Source organism: Astatotilapia calliptera, chromosome 12 (genome assembly GCF_900246225.1).
Source record: "Astatotilapia calliptera chromosome 12, fAstCal1.2, whole genome shotgun sequence".
Classification (NCBI taxonomy): domain Eukaryota; kingdom Metazoa; phylum Chordata; class Actinopteri; order Cichliformes; family Cichlidae; genus Astatotilapia; species Astatotilapia calliptera.
Window position 1 is genome coordinate 7,665,960 of NC_039313.1, and position 24,672 is coordinate 7,690,631.

A 24,672-nucleotide genomic window follows, 5' to 3' on the forward strand; every position below is an offset into this window, starting at 1 on the left:
TCCAAACTCGGCACCAGACGTACCCTTCTCTCCAACAAAAGGCAGAGACCACGTAAAGACATCCATAAAGTTGGGCAACCAGTAAGGGTGCGGGGAGCAGTTGAACTGTCGGATGTTCATCACGTTGTTCTCGTATTTTAATACAGCAGCTAGGATAGAAAGAGAGGAGGAGATGGGAGGCGACATTGAAGGACTGACGACAGGTAAATGCAAGAAAAATACAATAATGAGAGAGGTATGAGAAAAAAGAAAAGACAGAGACCTTTGTTGTTGTAGACATCTAGGTAATTTGGAGCTGAAAAGATTGTGATTAATGAAGGGAAACCTGTGGTCTGGCTTTTTCTGTACATCCGATACCTATGCAGCCGCAAATAAGAGTGACCCATTAAACATGTTCCATATCATCAAATGCTGGAAATGTGTTTTCAAAATACCACTTACCCTGCATCCTGTGCTTCATGGGCTCTTATTACCGACAGCAAGTTATTATTTACCAAAAAGTCACAGACTGCTGAGTAACTGCAAAGAGAGAAAGAGACAGAGAAGGCGGACCAGTTAAAACCACTAACAGAGGGGTCAAAGCGTAGTTCAAATTTAAACCATTAGACGGAGCAGCGTGAGGCCTCTTAAGATCAGTTACTAATTGACTGTTGGCCTGAGGAGATGCCTTCACGTTTATTTTCAGCATGTTGTGCCCTCTGGCCTCTTGAGCTCAGAGTTTAAAGATGCACAGTATCCAGCGGTTGCTCTGGTGTATTTATGGGATTCAGCAGCACTGGCTGGCCTCTCCAAAAAGTTTAGACCAAGCAGAGGCTAGATGAGGACAGCTACTTTATTTTAGAGTACAACTAATCCATTAGCTCTGGAAATTATTGGGAATAAACAAAGCAACATCAAACCAGCCCCAATGGTTTCTGATATTGGCAATATGAACAGACTTTAGACACGCAGACTTAAATGTTTTGACCAGTATTAATATTCGACTAAGGCAAAATCATAGTCACAATTATTTGTTCCATTTACTCAGCAACTCCAGAACCACCAAAGGAGGGGATGTTGGAGGAACACTAGTGAGTGCTGCTAAAAGAAGACCAGGTGAGAGATCCTCAGTGATGCAGAGATAAATGAGAGCATGCTGCAAGCAGCTGTTAAATAATCATTCAGCAGGTTCATCAAAGGAAACCTTGTTTTACTTTCAAGTTCTTTTGATGGAAATCTTGATGACTAAAACCTCTCCTTCCACGGTCTTGGCTCTAGCTCAACTCATCAGTAAGTAAATCTGGGCTCTAAGGGACTTGCAACACAAGACAAAACAGAGTGTTTTATCACTATTACTTTGGTTTAACACTTGATAAACTGGTCAGTTCTTAGACTATTTCATCTAAACTAGGGATCAGCTAAACAAAATCACTTCACCTTAAGATATGCATGAAAGGAGGAAATGTCTATAGCACTGCCAATCAAAAGTTATCAACTCAAGGACTACACACTTTCACAAAACCTCCAGCAAATCACGTCTATATTCAGTATAAATGTGTTCTTATTTCCCGAAACTTTATCAAGGTATCTATGTTTTATTTATTTTCTTGCACAGCTCTGCATTTCAGAGTTAGCAGCAATCCCAAAGTTTGTGCTAACAATCTTTTAGCCAATCAGTTAAGATATTTAGTTTTTATTTTTGTGAAATACAAACATAAAAAAAAATCTAATTAGTGGTTTAGACAGCATTTTAACAAAAATGTAAAATTATGCTAGCACCTGTTATACTTTTACAATAATTGAGATGCTGCTTTATCAATCTAATGTTAGCTTTATGAGGCATCAGTCACACGGGCCTACAGGCCGCAACACACTGGCAACTTTGAGAAACCAAAACAAAGGTAAAATTGTCTGCAAACAGAATGCTGCTGCACCAAAAACATCATTGTGATTGCTTTGGTTGCTAGCAGATCTCTGCAGTCACCTGTAGTTTGCATTGCAAACCAGAGTAACAACCTTTAGTCTGAAGGTGAACATTCCTCATTTCTGGTTTGCCTCACACTTTTCATGTTTCACTACTGCTTAGTGAGCAGTGTGTAAGTGTTTGCAGACAAGTTGGCGCCTTCCATGCAAACGTTTGGCAAACACAGCAACCTGTTGACAACCAAAGCAGTCGGAAGGAGGGTTTTCCATACAGCTGGTCGTGACCAAAGTGGTTGCCAGATGGTCGCTGACTGGTCTCTAGTTCTTTGTGACTGAGGCCTTAGTTAGCTCAGATTTACACTGACTGCATCACAAGCAGGCATCACTGCTCTTTGCCTGTGTGTCGTCACCTTGTTTATACAAACAGACAGCAGTATACACCAGTGGAAAAAAGCAATCCTTTCAATGTTGTTGGAGTAGAAGGTCATCATACTGTTCCCTGGATTTATCAAACAAGGCAGGTTGACAGTCGGCATAACAACTACAGTGTTTTACATTTAGGTTAGGTGTAGAGTCGCTGACATCGCTGAATGCAGGTCGTCTATTGTATTTGGCTAACTTTTGTGTCAGTCTCAAAGACTGTTGAAAACTGACCACATTCTAAACAGGAAGAAACCTTTATTTAGACATTCTGACATTGTGAGTTATGCATATGTAATGTGTGAAACACTGCAAACCGCTGTGACAAAAGTCTTTCCCAAATATGAGCTAAATAGTTTCTTAAAAGTACTTACTTTGTCACGTGGAGACCACAAAATGAAAGCTATGATAAGTCCATCCAAAGTGGCTGACCAACTCCCCTAAGCTGCCATCTCTTGGTAAGGTCTGGTGCAATCTCTTAATTCACTGATGCATTTACCTTCACTTAATACAGACTTACTGAGGAAGCTGGTTACATCTCAAGTTGCACACAGCTGATGTAACTAGCTCCAAGCTAACTGATTTAGCTTATCTCAGCCTAACATTTTCTGTCATAAAGGACTGTGATAGGCATTGTTCAATTTTTCCTCTCTAATCTTATTACACGTAATCACCTGGCTGTTGTTTCCTATTCTGAATAAGCATTTTGTATCTTTAAACCCACAGAATTCTAAACAAGCCATTTAAATGTGTAAATCTCTAACATGTTTGTCTGCTCTTGACCATTGATGGACCCATTTCCACAGAATATTGTGAAGGAGCTCTTTGAATCTGTTGACCTATTTTGTAGAGGCACACTGAATGTGTTGACCCATTTTGAACATGCTGTTTTTATCTGCTAACCTGTTTTGAGAAGGCCATTTTTGAAAGTGCCTCAATAAGCTGATTGACCTATAAAACAATGAATCCACAACCTGTGACCTGCGCGATGCAGCTCGTTTTCAATTCGATTCCTCATTATTATTATTAAAGTGCTCTACAAGGGCAGTGCTTGTGCAGAGCGTAACAGTGACGCTAAAAGCGGCAGTTTTACCTGAAAAAGTAAGAGCAGCCTCTGACGGAGTTGTGGTTGAAGTGTTCTGATGTTTTTTCACTGCCGTAGTCCTCACCAGGGTCTGCCCAAATCAGGTCGCACATTGGCCCGAATGCTGGAGGCTCTTTAAATCTGTCTAACTGCAGAGCACAAAATACAAACATGCTTAGCAGAGGAACTGTTTGGTTGTGACAAAGTGGCTAAAGCCACAAAGTCAAGGAAATGGACTCTCTCACATGAAAGCACTCCATTCAACTGCCTCGATGGAAATGACATGGAAGGAACTGAAAAAATGCATTTTTAACCGAACTCGCTTTGTTACACTAGTTCTGTCCCTGCTGACAGAACTAGTGTAACAAGCTGAGAAGCTTGTGAAAGGCTACAACCCATGTTAAACAATAAAAACCGATAAACAATTTCTGGCCTTTTTATTTTGACTAAAGCCCCAAGACCAAGACAGCAATATGCCAACACATCTCCTAATACTTTTTTCTATCAGACACACAAAACAGAAAACACGTCTCTAACATTTGCGATATGGTGTTATTTATTTACGTTGGACTTCGTTCTGTTCACCTGGTTGTGTTTGTGGCACTCGAAAAATGTATGTTGCCAACAGGGAAGTTGCAGGGTGCCCTCTGCCAGACAAACTATGTAACGTCAACACTCAAAACACGACTGAAGAGTGTTTATCCAGAGTCCAAAAGTATTTGCCCAACGAGTATTTATAGCTTTTAACTGTCCATCTCTAACAGACTGTAAATAAGAGATCAACGTAGCTCCAAAGCTAAAAAGTGAAGCCAGTTTAAGCCTGCCTTCGTTCTATCCATCCATCCATCCATCCATTCGCTTCCGCTTATCCTTTTCATGGTCGCAGGGGGCGCTGGAGCCTATCCCAGCTGTCATAGGGCGAGAGGCGGGGTACATCCTGGACAGGTCGCCAGTCTGTCGCAGGGCCAACACACAGGGACAGACAACCATTCTGACCCCCGGCCTGATGGTGGAATTGAACTCAGGACCTTCTTGCTGTGCGCAACAGTGCTAACCACCGTGCCACCTGCCTTCGTTCTAAATATAGTAAACTAAGTTGATGACTTAATTTAGATGTTACTGTGTTTTCATGTCACCCTCTGGTGCTGTTAAATGTGCACTTTATTGTAAAACTTTTGTTTTCAATAACAGCCATATTGGTTGTCCTGCCTCAGTTTGACCAGGGCATCCATGGCACAGACAGGAAATGCCCATTCTGGATTTCAACCTGCCAACAGTGGAACAGGCTGTACATCAAAGCTAGAATCACGTGTAATGAGGCATGACGGAGTGAATGATCTGCGATTAGAGCTGACACTTTAACACATATTCTTGGAACATATAAGAGATTAACTTGAAAGGCAGATCTTGATAATGTCACAAGCCAGCGGTCGATCACTTACTTTTCTTATGTCATCTAGGCAGTTGATTTCTGGTGAGAGTCCACCATGTACACACAGGAACTGCTGGTTGAGTAGGGCAGCGAGGGGCAGGCAGTCAAAGGCCTCCATACAGGCGTCATACACCCGTTCAGAGTATTTAATTTTACCTGCAGTAAAAATAAAGATTGGGATTCAGTCTGAGGTCATAATTGCTGCCAAAGATGGCAAAAAGTCTGTTGAATTTGCTCACTACAGCAAAGGTTTGGTAGATGTGTTATGAGCGGCTAGCAGAGCTGCCCTGCCAACTGTGCCAGTGGTGATTGTTTCCAGACAGCTTCTACAGCGCCACTTGCAGAAGAATGAAAGGGTCAGATTAGGTCAGGAGGAAGTCCATGCCTTATAGAGGAGAAGCAGCCAGGACAGTACAATGCGAGTGCCAGTTTGAAGACAGTGCTACTTTAAGGTCATAAAGGGGAGTGTGGAGCTTTGAGCTTGGAAATTAAAGTTCTTTACTCTGTGAAAATGTTTTAGTAAATGAACATCTTTAATGCTTAGTTGGAATAACAATGAAACACTACTCATGGGATGAGAAACAGGAAAATGCTATTTCTGCAGTTAGCTAAAGTAAAGAGTTAATGCCGTCTTATGAATCTAGGTTAACTCTGGACTCCGCACACTAACCCATGTCTTCCCAGAAACGACGTCATGGGGCTGTAGACCATAACAGATAAGATGAGTGTGCTTGGTGATAATAAACTATGCTAAAACTGTTTATTGATGAGAACAAAGATAATGTATTCATTAAATAAAACAGGTCGTCATTGTATCGCGCTTGCTCATGAGGCTATGAGCTGCATTATATCTACCGCACAACAAAGTTGCCGTCAAATCCATTGTAGCAAGCCGCTGTTTCTGCCGCTTGTGCAAGTCTCTATGTCTGTTACTTGTCTTATTGCGTAAAAGATTACACAGAGGGAGGTTTCGACCCCTTTTTTGTGAGTGCTGATGTGGAGGTATAGTGGCGACGCCTATCATTCATGAGAATAGCTGTGGGATGTGGAGGAATCGCAGGAATAGATGCAAGGATAACAACATGGTCAACAGAGCCTTAATGCAGTAGCCAATATTCTGCCCACGTCATAACTCCGAGTTGTACACTGTGAGGATCAATCATAAAATAAGTTGTAAAATAATCCCCACTCTTGACTGTTTAATCTGAAAAAACAAAACGTTCTAATATCATTAATGCACCACTTAAAACAATAAGGCAACATGGGTTAAAACATCGTGTGAGGCCACACTGACTTGGATTGCCACATTTTACTACTTCTACAAACCTTTCCTGTGTGTACTACAAGACAAGGCTACGAGAGAAGTGTGATCGCAGCTGCAATCAATTACTACAACAATCCCTAATCTCTCTGATTAAATTTGTTAGTGTTGAACTGATTATCGATCAACAAGCTTTTCCGATCAATAAGCTTGCCCCAACCGAACAGGTGGCAAACTGTGTGTGTGTGTTTGTGTGTACAGATGAGGTGGCATGTGGGTGGGTGTGAGCAGGGATGTAGTGAGTGAAATCTATTTGCAACTGGCAAGACATTCTTTGCCGACTGCTTTCTGAGTTTGCATGCTAATACCTCCACACTTGCTCTGCACACACACACATGCAGCTGTCACTGACTGAAATCAAAGTGTGAGTGTAACTGTCTAAATAGCATCAACAGCATGCCTCGCTGCTCTCCATGCTTCAGCAGTTTGCTGTCGGCAAGACAAACGGGACAAAGGCTTCATCTCCTCGCTGGAGATTCGCAGATGAACTGTTGCATGTTGTGACGGGACTTCCCAATTCAACGTGTTTGTGACAAATGTGTCCTACTTACGGGGCGCTAGTCATTTTACTAAAGGGGAATAGAGAAAACACTCCACTTCTCTGGCATGAAGTCTGACTTAACATAGCTATGTTTCCCAGCACTGTGTTTTCAATTCCTTATTTGTGTCTGCGGTACTTGAAAGTGAAAAGAACTATCAATGGGACTAAGGAAATACCTGCGACAGCAATCCTGCACTCACACTATTAGCACCAGACTGCACCATTATATCTGGGCTATGTGTGAAATCTGAGAGCTGACTGATACAGGTCAATTTAAAGTGGTACAGAGAGCATATGAGCCCCCTGGGCTGGTCTTCATACGGCTGAGAAAAGCAGCACACTTACATTCCTGTTTGAAGGTGAAATACTCGGTGAGGTGCCGGCACTCGTGGTTCCCACGCAGCAGGAAGAGTGTGGTGGGGTGGTTGATCTTGAGAGACCAGAGGTAGAGAACGCACTGAGAGGAGAGACGGCAAGAGAGAAATGTGAGAAAGGTCAGAGACGTGTGCTCATAATTCTATTCAAACATATTCAGTGTTCTCCACACACAGGCTTCCCTCACCACTGTCATCAAGAGCTGTTCGAGGGGGAACTGTTGAGCTGCTCTTTCAAAGGTTTTAAGGTATGGACCTTACTATGTAAAGTCCCAGGAACTGATTTTTGGTTTAATTTCACACTATATAAAAAGCAAAAACACTATTTATGTTAATTAAATGTGTTATCTCTCTACATATGAACTAGATTTAATCATCTCTTGAATATGTTGACATTTTTACAACAAGCGTATTAGCATCCCAGATGACCCTCTCAAAGGCAGCAAAAGGCCCCGCTTTCCAACACAATTCACATTGTGTGAGTATTGAAACATTGTTACTATTGTAAAACAGTGTTCCAAAATGTTGCTACTATTAACATTTTCATATTTTAGAGCCACCGGAGATACAAAGGAGACATTACCGGTACTTATTGCACACAGACTTTATTTTGGCTGGCCACCCGGCCTTAATCAATTATCCAGTTCAGGATCATGGGAAGGGAGTATCCCAGGTGACATAAGGTGAGAGGCGGGGTGCATCCTGGAAAGATCTATCATAGTATTAACACTAAGTAATAGACAACCATTCAGACTCACAGTTACACCTATGACTAATTTAGAATTACCAATTAACCTGACCTGTGTGCCTTTGCACGGTGGGAGGAAACCAGAGTACCCAGAGGGAATTCACACAGCCAAAGGGAGAACATGCATACAAGCCCCAACTAGCCAATGGACTCATGTCCCATGGAAGGACTTCAACGCCACTGCCTTGGACTGCAGCTCGCAATGGTACTCCTTCTGCTCTGGAGATCTGCTGCAAGATGCAGGCTGACGCTAAGCAGAAACAGCGGGTAGCTGAAGAGAGCTGGTTCATGTCTTAAGCCAACCTCACTTACAGATTGGTTACAGAACAGAACAAGGACTACTTTGCCAGCTGCAGTCCAAGACGATGGAAGGCCTCCAGGTGGACTCAGGGTGAGAGATGCCCTTATTATGTTCTTGCAGCAAGATACATCATATTTTTAGTTCCCTTAGACCCTTAGAATGTGTGCATCTCCTTTAATGATAGACAACCCGTATACCCCTCCATACTGAACAATAATGTTTAGTGAAGCATACTCATATTAGAAACGCTAGAAACAGCAAATGTTGGAATAATTACTCAGGCAATTATCTATCACTCCATCCATCCCTGCTCTTAAAATGAATGTGCACTCTCAACCTTTGACCACTTTTGATCACAAGGTAGTTGCACAGGCCGCATGGTGGGAGACAACCTGTCTGCAAACAATCACAGACTAACTACAAACACTCTCAGACAGATTGGTGAAGGTTTCCAAATAACTGCTGCTTAATTTATAAACACAATGTGTCTCACTGCAACGCAAGGCTCAAACAGACTGGTTGCCATCTGGTTATATTCCTATATAAAAGTAAGGTATGAGTGCTTATGTCATTTTGCAGTTAAATTCCTGTCCTGTAGAAACTGCTACACCTGCTATTTGCTTTCTGCCACATGAAGCTCCAAACACACATTAACCATCATACGCCAAACAACAGTTTGTTTTTCCCTTTGCTAACCAAATATTAGAAGCAGTGGGATGGGTTTCGTGTGACTACATTACTGGTTCTAATTTTAAAAGAACAGAACAGCATTTACAATCCAAATCCAAACATGCTTTCTCTTCAGTTCATGCACTGTTCAATAGCTGCTGCTTGACACTCTCAACATGCTTTTTTAACATGTGCAAACCATGGCCCGCTATCGATGCAACGAGATGCCAAGGTAACCAGAGCCTGCAGGTGTGTGTTCACGCAATGTCGAAATAAGGTGGTGGTGGTGGTGGGTGCACCCATCTCATCTTATACACATTGATCACTGAGAGGAATATCAGACTGTGAAGTGCAGGTAAATGTGTTGAGGGGGCTGTCGGTGTGACTTGCTCTCTCTTATGTGCGGAGGCGTAGGAAAGGACATGGCTCTGAGTGGCTTGAAGCTGACATGGGTTTTAATGAGAGCTCTCTGCACTCTTTCAGCCAGCTACTCACGAGCGGGGAAAAGAAGACAAAGAAAGGGGCATGGAGCTTTGTGTGGCAGACATGAACACTGGCTACCTTCACCTCATCTCCCACAAACACACACACACACACTCTCTTCAGCCTGTGCATGGTTTATGTAGGGGTGGAGCTGGGGCTTGGACGGTTTGTCCAAAGAAACACTTGCTTGGATCAAAGAGAATTCACTAAGTGAATAAAGAAATACACAGAATAAAACAGGTTGTGCACACACAATGAATTTAGACTTTGGCAAATTGCTGGCCTGCAGTGGTAACGCACTGCTTCAAGAGGCTGCGGTGACTCTTTATGTTACCTAGGTAACCACATCCTGATATCCATTTTCCTATATCTGCCTTATGCATTACTGAAGTGGCCTAAAAAAACACTAGCCCTGCTAGTGAGATCAAATGGCTGCAAATCTATAGATTTTACACTTCAGTGCCGTTTCATGGTGACTTTAGGCTGCTTCCTCTCATGTGTAGAAACAATGACACATTTCAGAGATCTTAATCACTATTTTAACAAATCAATAGCTGCCAATTAATGATTATTTTATATTTGTAATAATCTACCTCAATCAAAAGTCTTTAAGAGAAAAAAAACCAGACCATCTAATCTCAAATTTTTGAGAAAAATCATCAGAATTTAGAAGGTGAAATTGGAAGTTCTTTTTTTTTTTTTTAATTCACTTAAATTATTAATTTATTAAAAAAGAAAAAAAAACTGTTTTACCTTAGAATGACTGACTGATCCACTGTTTTAGCTCTAGACGAATTAAGAAAAATGCAATTACGAAGTTGCTCAACTCAATTTTTTCTAACAAAAGGGACAACTTCTGGGATTAAAAAAAAATGAACCCATCAACTAACAGAAACTGCAATTTCTCTACTGACCCTTTGAGGCTGTCTGTAAAAATCAAGTGAATTTTCATAGACTTAATATACATAAACAGACAATTTAAAAGCATATTTTCAGTCTTGTATATAAGAAAAATGGTTTTGGCAACTGTCTTATTTGGACCATATGGATCAGAGTCCAAACTGGTGAGTTCACAGCAACTGTGTCCATCTTTTATCTTTGAATTCAACTCGATGCAAAGCTTCTACTACTAGCTTTGTATGATTCCCAGTCTAAAATAACGCTTGTTTATCTCATCCTTGGTGAAGCCCCCTAGTTATTCCGCTGTCCCTCTTCTTCTAACTTTAACCCAGCTTTCTTTTGATTGGCTGTCACTTATAAACAGAAAGCTTGAACAGCAGATGGGTGGCGCTTCTGAGTTGTGTGCCTGGGATGACCATAATAGTGATAGTGTCCCTCATGGACATAGAGCCAAGATTACAAACACTGCCTGAAACTGAGCATTCAGAGCAGTCTGAAGCCTGAGTTTTCAGCTCACACAGATTACTTGTACATACACTGACTACATTTAATCTTTTGCTCATGTGCTCATGAGCATCATCATCGAAACAGTATATAAAAATACAGCAAACAATAACAAAAACCAAATTGTGCTATTCCTGTATGTGTGCTCCAAAGCTAATCCAGTGTCTGGTACTGTTAAAAAACTATCCTGGCAGCTTATTGGATTGGTTTCCCCTCAGCAGCATTTTTAATTATATCCTAATAATTGCCTGGCTGCATATTATGTGTGTATCCCATTACTTTTAATTAGTTGCTGCATGTTAGTTGTGGACTACTTTGTGACCCCAGCCAGCCACAGTAGGTTGTGGAGTTTTAGAACCACAAGAAGCATACCCAAACAAATCAAGCTGATTCTTAAGAGATGCCACTGTTTCTAGAAAAATGTGGTGAAAAAATATAAGCGTCTTTAGTAAAAACAAATCTATCTTCATCATCAAGAGCCTTTCATTCCCTTTGCTACTTCTCTGCCCTTTTTTCATCTGTGACATTTCACCCACCTCAGGCAATAACCCAGGGCCATCAAAAGACCCCAGAGGAGGCTCAAAATGTTAGCATACGTCCTAGTTGACTCTTACATAGCTTTCATTTTCTGCTTTTTCTCCACAAATATTCAAAATACTTGAAGACATGAATCAGGACTGCACACGCCCTTAAGGAAAAACAAAAAACCCCACTCATATCCATCATGTATCTACTATCAAAAGGTGCAGCGATGTCTGAAAGGCTCCCTTCAAGCACTTATGGACCAGCTTTGGGCCCCAAACAGTCACTATTTCTAGGCTCTTTTCTGTTATATAACATAACTTTTACAATTACTATGTTCTTAAGTTGTCAAATATACAAGACGCCGGGAAGAAGGAGGAAACTTAGACTCCAAAAGCCAGTCCTAGCAGGTCTGGGGCTAAGGATAGAAGTCGTCAACAACTGAAATGTCAAAATGTTATTTATATTTAAAACATCAATACTTTAGATGCTCTACGAGGACTCGTGCTCCACAGGGTGCTTAATTCAGACCAAGAAAAGTACTTACAGGAACAATCTGAAATGTGTGCTACAAGGAACCCACTGTTAATACACTAACTCATACTGAGTCTGAGTAAGTAACAGTGAAGCTTGAAATTCACACTACTCCCACAAGGTATCCATATTTTATTTATTTGGGGGTTTTTTGGGTTTTTTTTTACAAATCTGGCTCTCAAGGCTATTTCACTGCCATCTGGCATAATTTCTCCCTAGTTTTTGTTACCAGCATGAGTGCTGACATACAATATTGTGCAAAAGTCTTGAGTCACCCCTCGTTTCTTAATAATGTGCTAGGAAAATGGCAAACAGCAATACAATTCACAGAAATATGTGCAAACATACATGGAAATAAAGCATATAAGACAAATGGAATATGTACAAAAAGGACATTCAAAGCTCTTCTTTGGACGCTGTCTGCCTTTTGTTTTGTTTTCTGTCAAATTTTCACGCTGTTTTAATAATGTCAAGGTCTGGGGAGGCCAATCCATGACTGACAGTGTGTTTTATGCTTTTACAGCAAGGACAGTGCTGTAAAAGGATCACTGGGATCACTGACATGCTCAAACAAAGAAGCCGTTTCCGTCAATTCTGACAAGATTAATTCAGTTCTTGTGGCATACCTCAGCCTTTTCTCCACATTTTCCTTAAGAATTTCTTCCTCACATACATTCTTCCACTGAGACCATTTCTAATGAGGCTTCAGTAAACAGTAGATGGACCAACTGAAGGGCCACATGCATCTCTCAGATCAGCTGTTCATCTGCTATAGATAGTTTTAGGTCTGCCCCTTCTTATTTCATTCTCCATGTTAGGGCAGGGCAATATGGCCAAAAATATTTATCAAAATATATATTAAAAAATTTACGATAACGATATAACTGACGATAATTGATAATTGATGTGAGACAAAATACTTTAAAACTCCGCAACTTTATTAGTGCAAAAAAACCCATCAATGTATTTTCACTTAAACAAGCAGCTGTTTTTTTATGGTTCGAGGTCAGTAAGCACAACCAGAATTCATACATAAGGCGCACCGGATTATAAGGGGCACTGTCAATTTTTCAGAAAATAAAAGGATTTTAAGAGCGACTTATTTTCCGAAAAACACTGTAATAACAACGGCCCGCTTGCATGCTCTACCAAAAGTTGTGCCAAACCAGTTCCACACCACTGACGTTGCACCATTTTTACAAACCAATTCTGATTAATCAGTTTCATTCAACGATCCGCCTTCACCCTTCTCATTCTCCGTCGCCCCCATGCTTTTTCTGCCATGTGCGTATGAAAACAAAGGCACTGCGCATGCACGTTTTACCCATATTCTATTGCGATATTTTATTTTCTTATAGTTGCCTAACATTATACCGGTATTACCGTGAACAGTATGATATGGCCCAGCCCTACTCCATGTGTCTAGTTCCCTCAAATGCACACCACGATGACACCTGCCAGGTTTCAGGCTCTTTTGGAACCACCTTCAGTGATAAATTGTCTCTTATGTGTAGACATAACACTGAGTCATCCCCTCAGTTAGATGCTTTTCTTATGCTTGATTCATATGCCACTGTTTAGTGGCTTCAAAACAAAACAAAAAAAAAACCCCTCACACATTCCCCTGAAAATGGTCAGATTCAACAACTGGACTGAAAATAAGCGAAAAAGCAGCCAATGTCTTAAAAAAAAAAAACACTTTTAAAGACCTTCAGAGAGCCTGGAGAATGATTGCTCATGACAAATTTAAAGGCTACAAGAAAGTCTGGCTCCTTGGGACCAACACATAAATAAATGCTTGTTTTTTTGTAATGTACACAAACCATTCCAAATGTGTGATTTATGTTTTACTTTAAATGGTAAATGGTAAATGGCCTGTATTTATATAGCGCTTTTCTAGTCCCTAAGGACCCCAAAGCGCTTTACATATCCAGTCATCCACCCATTCACACACACATTCACACACTGGTGATGGCAAGCTACATTGTAGCCACAGCCACCCTGGGGCGCACTGACAGAGGCGAGGCTGCCGGACACTGGCGCCACCGGGCCCTCTGACCACCACCAGTAGGCAACGGGTGAAGTGTCTTGCCCAAGGACACAACGACCGAGACTGTCCAAGCCGGGGCTCGAACCGGCAACCTTCCGATTACAAGGCGAACTCCTAACTCTTGAGCCACGATCGCCTTTAAACCAGCTCACCATTATAACTGCAATAAATTCAAACGCACTACAGGCACAGCCCTCCAGCCAGAGATCTTGAGAGTCGCACTGCAGCTTTCTGCTCCACTCCTCTGTCTTATTTTTAACTGTTCTAATCAGCATGTAGAAAAGTGTGCCCTTTGGAGGTGTCACTGAAATAAAAGTTAGGGCACAAAAACCCATTTGGTCAAGGAGCACTGCAGTAGTACTCACATTTTAGCAGCCTTTCTCACCATGAGCAACCATCTGAATCAAAGTGGCACTGAAACACGCTCAAGTCCAAATGCTTTTCATTACATCAGCTCTAGCCCTTTCAATGTGACTTGCAGCCAGTGGTCTTACTACAACATCATATACACTTAGAATACAAGCAGCAGTATAAGAAGCCACCAAAACATAACTAAACTAGATTTGACTTTCTGACAGTAACACTTGTATCCAAATTGGATATAAAGACAGCTTTTTTTCTTAAACATACAAGACATACAGTTAGAATACATCAAAACATATCACACTGTTAGATAAACAATAGTAACTGATTACATTAGCATTTTTTCCCAATCCATTTATTTCCCACAAAAGAATGAGCCTGCCTAGCATTTATTAACAGCCCAGCTTAAATATCTGAAACGCTTTACTCAAAGTCGCCAGATCTGAAATCAGTCAGAAAAATGAGGAATAACCCTTCTAAAAAAAAAAAACTACAAAGAAAAACCAAAACATTGTTATAAGTCTGATTATTTCTTTAAATTCATAAATTAAATCTCACTACTTAAGCTAAATGCTTTCAAATTGCTATTTTTTTGTTATTGTAAAGGACTTCTTAATCCTTAAAATTGAAACATTTAAATGCAAAAAAACATGAAAATATAAAAATTTGGAAGATAAAGAAATAACCTTTTAACACTGACACATGCCAAGATAACTGCAGATAATTTCCAAGCGTTATCTGTGAACCAAACCTATACAGCATGTTCATACAGTGTTTACTGATAGCAGAGTGAAAAATATTCAAAAGAGGAAATAAATGTTTCATTATTATTAAAGTAAAAATAAAAATGACTCAAATATACTAACACAACTACTCACCTCAATACTGAAGTACCCTCGATCTACGTAGTCACCAAGGAAAAGATAGCGCGTGTTACTCGGTGAACCTCCGACTTCAAACAACTTCATAAGGTCAAAGAACTGTCCGTGTACATCTCCACATACTGCCAAAGACAGACAAACACGTTGCTCTTAATTTCTCAGTTACATATTATAGCCATATTACTTATTCTGGATATAGATGCTGCTCTTATGAAAGTAATGGCCATAAATGCAAATAGTTCAAATAGTTCTCCTAAAAGATTTTATCCTACTTGTTGTTTTGATGATGATGGTGGACAGAAAAGTCAAAAATGACCTTTACGTGTTTGGGACCAGACGATGTGGCCCACATCTACTTTAAACCATTTACTGACTCCTTGTGGCTTTTCACCAGTATACTTCTGGCAGGCTGCCACTGCTGCACCCACCAGGCTTAACAACTCTTCTGATGAAAACTCTGCTATGATCAGTGATAGTATATCTGTGACCTGTAATCCTGGAAAACATGGATTCCATAGAAATAGAATCACAGGGAGAAGGCGATCACTCAGATAAAGTAGGTATTGCTTCACTCTGAAGCTGAGAAGGGTCACTGCACTCTCCTTTTATGACACCAGCCAATGGGTTTTCTTGTTATTCCTTATCTAGTGTGACTATAGGATGCATGCTTGGTAGTCTGTGTGGTCACAGGTGTGAAAGCATGTAGATATCCACCTGGAACCTGGAACCAGGTCAACTTAGGTCAATAGCGGACGGTGAAACTAAGGTTACCAGTGGGCTCAAACCATGCTAATGTGACATCACGACTTCTGACGTGTAGGATGGTTTAATGTTGTTTCAGATATGCATGCCCGCAAGCAGGTCGGTCTTTCCATCTATTTCATATTATTGTAGGACTATAAATAATCCAGACGGCACAGGGGCGAGAAGCTGGAAAAATAAAAACCTACGTTCGCTTCATTTCCAGTTACTAAAGCTGTGCTTTTCCCTGAGTACAGACACGCACCTTTTAGATGAGGTGAGTGCATACTTAAGCATACAGATAGATGGTTACTCAGCTGTGCTGCTCTCACAGTTTCAGAGCAGTGACCAGTGCGTAAGCTATACTGTGACTTGACAAAGCCGTAGAATCCCCTCAATGAATGGAAATATATACATAGAAGGGTTATAGACACTGCAACAGATTATTAAAGATTGAGTATACTGCACGCTAAATTTTAAGCTAAGTTGTAAATGCTGATGTTTGCTTGGCACGCAAAAGGTCGCTGGTTCAACTCCAGCTGGACACACAAGGCCCTTTGGGGTTGCGTCAGAAAAGGCATCTGAGGTAAAACTCAAAACAAGCATGTGGAGCTACCTGCTGTAGTGACCACTTGTGACAAGGGAGCAGATAAAAGTCACTTCCTTTATCATAACAATACAGACTGTGGCGGTACCTTTCTAACCTTTTCAACCATTGTAGAGGTGGAGGGGGGAATTCTTTTTAAGTTGAAATTTTTTTTATTATTCACTGTCACTGAAGTCACTACTTCTGAATTATGCAGTAAATGAAAGCCACTTATCTGTGGGTTCAATGAGAACGAAACAGTAGCACAGCCAGGACTTTGTACAAATACTTCCTGCGTATTTAAAGAACAACTGACCAAGCAATACTTCTCATATCTCTTTACCTAGGACTACTCAGCTATACAAACTATATGAGCTGAATGAGCTATTCTAATTAATCACATAAACGTGCAAAGCCATATTTATCATGCTTGTCATCCCCTCCCCCAGAGTTTAGCTTTAGTAGTTTTAACAGGGTTTTGCTTCCTGAGGTTGAAAAACAAAACAGAGTATGATAGGGTCAGCTAAGGAGCTGACACTTGTCAAAGCCTGACTGACAGCCTGCGAGGCCCTCTGATCTGGTGAAAGAGTGAGGCGTCAGCCATAGAACATAAACAAGCCTGCAGTGGAATAATGCTGAAGCATCACCGAAGCAGACTTTAAACATCTGCTCAGATGTCTTCAAATAGCTTGTTTATTCTACATCCACCTGCTTTACACTACTTGACAGTGATAGTCTGTTGAACTGTGCTCTTTACTGTATGTCAAAGTTCAAAGTCAGTTACAGAGGAGCAGCACAATTTCTTAAATGGATCTAGTGTAGGGTACAGCACATGTGGGTGGGCAATATTATCGAGAGTCCGAACAGTAGACCTCCAGCTCAAGGGTAATCTGCATTTTTGTTAGATTATCCTGGAAACAGATCTGAAAAAATATGCAAGTAATACTTAAATAATGATTTCCAAATTCACTAAACACATGACACAGTCCTCCTTAAGCTCCTAATATCGAGCATCTCACCTGTAATAGGTGCCTCCACCTCCAGCATGCACTTCTCTTGACGGAGGATGTTGGCGCCGTCATTGATGATCTTGAGAGCCACGTCCTCTTCCACGCGGCCCTCCTTGACGAGGTGGTTGCGTAGCAGCTCAGCATTGGGCTTGCCATCTTCATACAGCTCTTTTATAGTCAGCTTATGTTGTGGAGGGTATGGCACAGCTGTTGATTAACAAAAACAAAAAAATCATTATGATAGTCATATTTGAGCTTAGGTTGGCAGCTGCATGACAACTGAAGGGGAGCAATGCCGTCACAGGGGAGTGAGACAATCTGTGCCAAAATTCAAACTTCTGCCTGGATTCATGACTCAGACAATTTAGAAAAATTCAAGCATGATGATGCTCATTATTTATCAATTATTATATTTGCTTGTTCTTAGCCATCCAAGATGACATCATTATGGTTCACCAATAAACATCAACAAATCCTCGATCATTCGAGAAAAACCTTCCATGGTAGGGGTGGGACCAAATCTCGATATTGTCACGGGATGTGGGGTTTCCTCCTGAATTATGATAAAAAGCTAAAAATCTGTCAAAGTCAAGCTTATAAGGGCATCGACAGTAACTAAGTTGCTGGCAACATATTCATTCGTGTTTATATAACGAATGCTGCCAAAATTGCTGCATTAAGATTATTGGCCCAGTTCATCTAAAAATCTGAAAATGTGTTCATCTAAACATCAAAAAAAAAAAATCACTGCATCCTTAAGATGAAGTGCATTTGTGGAATTTTTACACTGATAGTGCGCATTAATTAGCATTAAGGGCGTAACCAGTGTGAAGCAAAGCAATCTGTAATGGTGTAATCTGGTTCCACTACAGCACCAGCACAGAGCTGCTAATGTCCACTTCAGACATACTAGTCTGGTAGTAATGTTGCAATATTCAAAGATTGTCCAGAAAATCAAGTGAAGTGGAAATAGATCATGATAAGAAGTTTGTTTGGATTTCTTGGTAATGATCAAGATTCCAGTCAAAAATCATTTTTCCCTTTTTTGGTTTTTAATCTCTAAGTTTTTCTTTTCCAAAGAAAAACTCCAGCATGATGCAAAGTCTGAAGGCCTGATTCTCCAGAAGAAACCACCATCACCAATTAAGGATAAACTGATTTTCACCATTTGTGAGCAGCCGCAGATTATGATTCAATCTTATTTTTATATGGAGAGAAAAAAAGGAGACGGCTTGGAGAAAAAAGAAATCATAGGACTTATTTACTATATTTGCAAAACACCAAAAATACTCTCAATGTTCATTATTGCATTCAATTAATTATTAATTACAATAGAATAGAATAGCCCTTTATTGTAATTGTACATGTACAACAAAATTGCGGGTGCACCAAACTAACTATGCCAGAATAGAATATAACTATGACTAAGTATGACTAAATAACAAACAGGAAAATATGGATAAACAAGAGCAATATATACAAAAACAATAGAAAGGCACACATTAGAGAACAAGTTGCAAAGTGAAAAGAGCAGACTTGATCTCAATAGAGTCCGTGTGTGAGTGACCTGAGTGATGAGAGTTACTGGTGAGTGGGCAGGGTGGGGTGGGGTGTGGGGGGCAGTGTTTTTTAACAGTCCGAATGGCCCAGGGGAAGAAGCTGTTTGTGAGTCTGGAGGCGTGGGACTGATCAGATGGGCAGCGTATCAAACAGCTGGTGTGCGTTAGTTCTGTTGATGTAGTTTCATAGCAGTTTTATTAGAGTTTTCACCATTTCAATAATATAGAAACAAATACAATAACGCTACCCTGATTAGTACTTGGTGACAGCGGGGAGGAAAACCTCCCTTTGAAAAGGAAGAATGCATCAGAAGAATAAGACTGTGTGGTCCCAGCAGTCCACCCTTGGATCAAAATGTTAATTTAGAAGTAGTATTGATACATAAGGACAGATTACCCCAGAAGTAACACAAAAGAAAAAAGCAGTAAAGAAAAAAAAAACCCAAAAACATTATGGATCTCAGCCTGCATTCACTTCAGCTGAAGTCATGAGGTGTGACATTTTCCTTGACTGAGCCAAGACGAAGTTACTTGCACAGAAGCAGCGACGCATACACCTACATGATGACTCCATGTAAGAGACAAACAACAAGAAGCCCTGCACCTCACTTAACCCCCCCAGCCGCACCCTCCCTCCCCCCATAAGCTGCTCCACACCACCTACACAATCCTTTTACCATCATCACTAAAGGTCAGTGCTTTTGAGGCTGAGACCTGAAAGCATCACGATCAAAACACAATTAAGTGAGTAACAAGTAAACCTGGAAAATGTATCACAGAGGCAGTGTGACAGCAATGCAGTTGGGGCATTAGCTTACCGTGTATGGAAAACAACACGTTTTAGTAATCACGGAAGCAATATTTAATCTAGCTCTCTGACAAGAGACTATAATGCAGGGAATTATATCAAAATTGCATAACTGTTTTAAAACAGTGTCCACAGTGCTCCAACACTGGCATCATGGGTTCATAAAGCTGCAGGAGCAGATAGCTGCCGACTAATCTGCGCTAGCTCAAAACAATAGTAGAGGGAGATCCAAGCTCTCACTGCCTGGGTCTGAGAGGTAAAACGGATTATGCCTGGTACGCCCAACAACAGACCAAGCGAACACAAATGCATTATGCCACCAATTAATTATGGTGTAAAGCCACCGTCTGTATGGCATGCAAAAAGAGGTGAGCCGATCTGGGATCGTGCTGATGATAGGACCCTTCTTTTAAACCCATCCCTCACAGGAATCGTGGAAGGAGACAAACACCGGTATCAGCTAAGTGGTGCAGGCGGCAATGATCACAGAAAGGAGAGAGAGAGGAATTCTGAGAATACTGTCACACCTACACACAGTAAATCAAACTGCAAGCTGAGGAGAGAAAAAAAAAAAGGGATTCAGACTTAAGTGTGTGTTTTTACTAATCAGTGATGTGGTGCCTGGGGTTGCCAAATGTATTTGTCACTCAGGCTCATGCCATGAGTCTAGACTAAGAGTTTAGAGGCAGATCTGCAGATTGTTTTTTTTTCCCCACAAGGAAATAAGTGCCGTGTTTTTATTGCTGGTGCAATAAAGCAAGGGAATAAGTCACAAGATGTTATTTGGGCGACAAACTACTGCCTGGCCTGTAGTGGAAAAGCTCCGACTTGACTAGCCTGTGTTGAGGACAAGCTGTCATGCACTGGCTAGTGTGGTATAAATAAACAGTAAGTGCTCCCAAGCATACGAGGCACGGCCGCAAAGAGAGCTGTAAGCTGAGGTACGAGCCTTAAGAACAGATTAGGTAAAGCCTCTATTAGCAAGGGCTTCGAGATTCAGGGGCTGTTTACTTAAAAGCTTTGTCACACTGGAAGAAGGTTCCTGTATGGACAAAGCCGGCCCTGTTTAAGAAAAAAAAAAAAATCATAAAGATACAGAATGGGCATGACATAACCTGACTGTTAAACATTTCAGGCAATAGCAGCGCTGACCACATTTACAAGCAATTGCCTGGAGGCTAGCTGGTAATCCCCCCCATTCCCCTCACATGCTGGACAATAACTTTTCTCAGTGCCAGTGGAGTGAACAAGCCATGCAGCTCAACAGGAAAGAGCCTGCTGTCCTCCAGTAATGATAATAATAGCAGTAATAATAAATTCTGGGGTTGATTTGCCTGCACGATCAAGACTGGAGCTGTCTGTTCAAACACAGATACAAATGAACCTCTGGCTGCCAGTAAACACACACACGCTAACACACACACTTACACTCTCCACTTCGTGGTGGGGGGGGGGGGGGGGGGGGGGGGGAAGCGAAGCAGCCCGCTCATTTACCCAGTGAAGAAAAATGTTTTGTTAAAAATAATAAGCTAATAATATAACATTAAGCTGCCACCGCCCTGAGAGTGGCTTCTTATTAGAGGCTGCCTGGCCTAATTAGCATTAATGTTTGATGAACTCTTCAAAACTACACACACACAGACGCAGGGCCGCTACTGCACCGCATCAACACCCACAGCCTGGCAGGACAACAAACGACTCAAGAAACAAAGACGCGACTATCTGCCATCCTGCCCACTGAGGATAATGTTTTGGACAGTGATATGAGCCGGCGTCTCGAATATGTTCGCTATTGTTTCAAAATCCACACAATGGGAGAGGATTGAATTACAAAGATGCGGCTGGGCAGAGATGAATGGAGTGCACTGTGGCTGCATGAATTGTCAAGTCCACTTCAGATTGCTCTAATTATCAGTGAATGCATTACCCTTCACGAGCTAAACAGGCACAGCCTGGGTTTTTAATTTCCCGTCTCAGTCACTCGATCAAGTGGGGTGGTAGTTGCATCCGCTGCCCCTGTGGCCTGTCTGATTTTATTTTAGGTGCAGGGTCAGATTTATCACGGAGCAATAATCGAGTTCGATACGCATCAAAAGTGACACGAATCTTTACGAAGGGCCAAATCTCAACTTCACTGAGGGTCTTGCGGCATCGCTCAGCTGTCAGACCCGACTCTGAGGGACGAAATACCAGGTCAAAGGAAGTTAATTGAGCTTAACTGCTGACTTACACAACCAGAGGAGCATTAGTCTCAACAGGTCTATCAGTTAAGCCCTCTTACAGTCACAGGTTAGACGGTAGACTCAAACCCATAGCAGTGTTTTGTTTTTGTTACTTAAAATCTGCACTAATAAGAAACCGAGCCTCACTTCAATCTACAGTCCTTCTCTCCTCCCTGTCACTGTGATGCTCTCTCTCTCTCCACCATGTGGCTGGCCATGTTGGGAACATCACTGGGGAGATTCTTTCCACAATTAACTCACTCTCTCCCTTCTGGCTCACACTTCAGCATTCCAGTCCCCTGGCAGGACACTCTACTAGTGCCCTTGCAGACAGCGATGGAGGCTGCTTTGGCATTAAGAAGCAAGCGGTGGTGGTTACAGGGGTGGGGTTAGACTCTCTTTCTTTGGGGGGCTACCTCAGACTTTGCTATGCCTCAGCCATCATACAGGAGACACAACAGATGTTCGCCCAGTCTGTCCAATGAGCCTGGACGATGTAAGCGTGAAGGAATCCGTCTTGTTGTCGAGCTCCACTGGTAACCTGAGCAGACCTCGGGTATTCCCAAGAGAAGGCCTCATGATTTTAGAGTTCATTCATTTGAAATATCAAGGTGACCGGAGAGGACGGCTTCTCGGCTTTGATTTGTGCCAAGCTGCGATCACTGGCATAGGTACCAGTGGCCAAGTGTGAAAATAATACTTTTATGAAATCATGATCTTGACCTGATTCAGGTTCATCCACAGATATCTGAGCATCCCCCTGATAAAACTGAAAGGCTTATGAGACTGCAATAGTACACATTAGTATTCACACACGTACTGATGATAAGGTGAGACTTTAAGTGTATATGTCGCTTTATAAAGCGTGACTTGTGTGACCAGGTATAACCATTAAGTGCAACTCTGTCATGCAACAGCCCGAGTGTGTTTAAACAAAGTTTCTTCAAACGCTACAGGTGGTTTTCTGTACCAAACGTTAGCTTCCAGTCAAATCATGCATGATGCGCTGGTACTGTGAGAGACTCTCACCTTTTACGAGCCGTTCCGTTGTGGACTGTTTCTCCGGCTTGTCTTTATCCTTTCCTGACATGTTTCCACTGAACGCTAATGTGTCGGGGCTTAAATCTCGAACACTTCTCAGCCCGCTAGTCTCAGGACCAGCTAGCACCCAAGTCTGGCCGTCACCTCCGTCTTGACTTTCGGCTGGGGGGGTGGGGGGTCAGAGGCACTACTACTTTTATGTTCGCCCTCCCTAACGAACTGTGCAGACTAGAGAACGACAGAGGTCCAGCTTTTGTTGTGGTTTGACTAGCTAATAACGTAGCTAGCTCGCAGAAACATTAACACTAGCGAATAACTATAGCACAAAGTAGGAATTTTGACACTGTCGTAGAAATACAATTAACGCAAACACTGACAAGCGCTTGATGGTCTATATTTGTCAAGTGCAGCAAATAATACCCGGTTGTTACCCAGAGGGAGGCTGCCGTTAGCAGCTAATCCGATTTAGTTACTCTTTTTCAGCTAGTTAGCCAGCTAACATCTTAACGTATTGGCAAGTCGGCGGACAGGCAAAGACAGCAGCGGAAGACTGGCGTTTCATCTTCAGTGTGCGGGGCGCTCGTTGAAGGAAACAGTGACAGCAGCACGCGAATCGCGATTATTCTGAATGCATAAAGAGCGCAAGTCCTCCCGAGATGCAGACAGCGTCTTGACAGAGTATCCTCCTCCACCTCCTCCTCCTCCTCGGATTAAACTCTAATCTGACAGTGAGTGAGGAGCAGCGGCGGGTTTCCTACAACATGGTGGAGCCCATATGACGTGACTATGGAAACGCAACACGTGATTTAAGGGTGCGTTCAAAACGACAAACCCACTTCTTCGTATTGTTCTGTTTTTTTAAAGTAACCCGCAGTTTGCTTGGTTGCTACATATAAGCGAATGGAGAGACTGCCACCAAATACCACGCCAGCTAATAACGAGTTACTATGTCAACCGTGACAATGTCTCCCTCTGGCGTTCTCCTTTGGATTGTCATTTTACTAACTGTCAATGAACGCTTCCTGTTTTATTGATTTCCAAGTTAACTAATGCAAAGTTCGATCGTATAACTGGGAAACTGGTCTTAGCTGATACTTTAGAATGTGTGATCTTATATAGAAAATTTATATATAAGAAAGGGTTTAGAATCTATAGGAAGACTTAAACATGTGAATGGTTGTTATTAAAATTTCCGATTACGAGGTAAAAGTAATCCTGTGAGCCAACTGCTCAGGCTTTAGACTGCTTTAATTGCTCAGCTCATACATTTTTTTAAAAAACCTGAATCCAAATTATGTCAAATTGAGGGGATATGCTTATTACGGTCATTTCAGAATCCCAGCTCTTGCTGTTCAGTACAGCAACTCTGCTCTACTATCCTGCTGTTTAGACCTTCTGTTTGTTAGAAGCAGCCAATTAGAAGAAAGCTGGCTTAAGAGAGGGTGGCTTAAAAATGCTTGTTTTTGTCAATGAATAAAGAGCCTCACCCATTTAAGATAGATAAGGATTATTTTATGAATCATGTAAAGCTAGCTAAGTAGATCCACTTTAGAGATTAATAATAATGTATACTTTATTGATCCTCATGGGGAAATTCCTCTCTGCATTTAACCCATTCACTAAGTGAAGCAAGGGGAGCAGTGTGTAGGGACGGTACCTTGCTCAGGGGTACCTCA

The 24,672-nt window shown here is 41.6% G+C and overlaps 1 protein-coding gene across 4 annotated transcripts in view; it reads right to left on the bottom strand.

The window, feature by feature from the left end:
* ppp3cca (protein phosphatase 3, catalytic subunit, gamma isozyme, a) overlaps window positions 1-23,930 on the bottom strand; it is a 34,656-nt gene extending 10,726 nt beyond the window's left edge. For 2 of the 4 annotated variants that reach the window (XM_026187065.1, XM_026187063.1), the window contains exons 1-9: window positions 22,985-23,929; window positions 17,376-17,573; window positions 15,027-15,151; window positions 7,046-7,157; window positions 4,849-4,994; window positions 3,416-3,555; window positions 442-519; window positions 263-357; window positions 24-149 (exon numbers count right to left, since the gene is read on the bottom strand). In XM_026187065.1, coding sequence (XP_026042850.1) covers window positions 24-149; window positions 263-357; window positions 442-519; window positions 3,416-3,555; window positions 4,849-4,994; window positions 7,046-7,157; window positions 15,027-15,151; window positions 17,376-17,573; window positions 22,985-23,045 — 1,081 coding nt within the window. In that variant the 5' untranslated portion in view covers window positions 23,046-23,929. Of the gene's footprint in view, window positions 1-23; window positions 150-262; window positions 358-441; window positions 520-3,415; window positions 3,556-4,848; window positions 4,995-7,045; window positions 7,158-15,026; window positions 15,152-17,375; window positions 17,574-22,984 lie in introns of all 4 variants that reach the window. The other 2 variants (XM_026187062.1, XM_026187064.1) reach the window with 2 other exon arrangements.
* Between the last annotated feature and the right edge of the window lie 742 nt (window positions 23,931-24,672).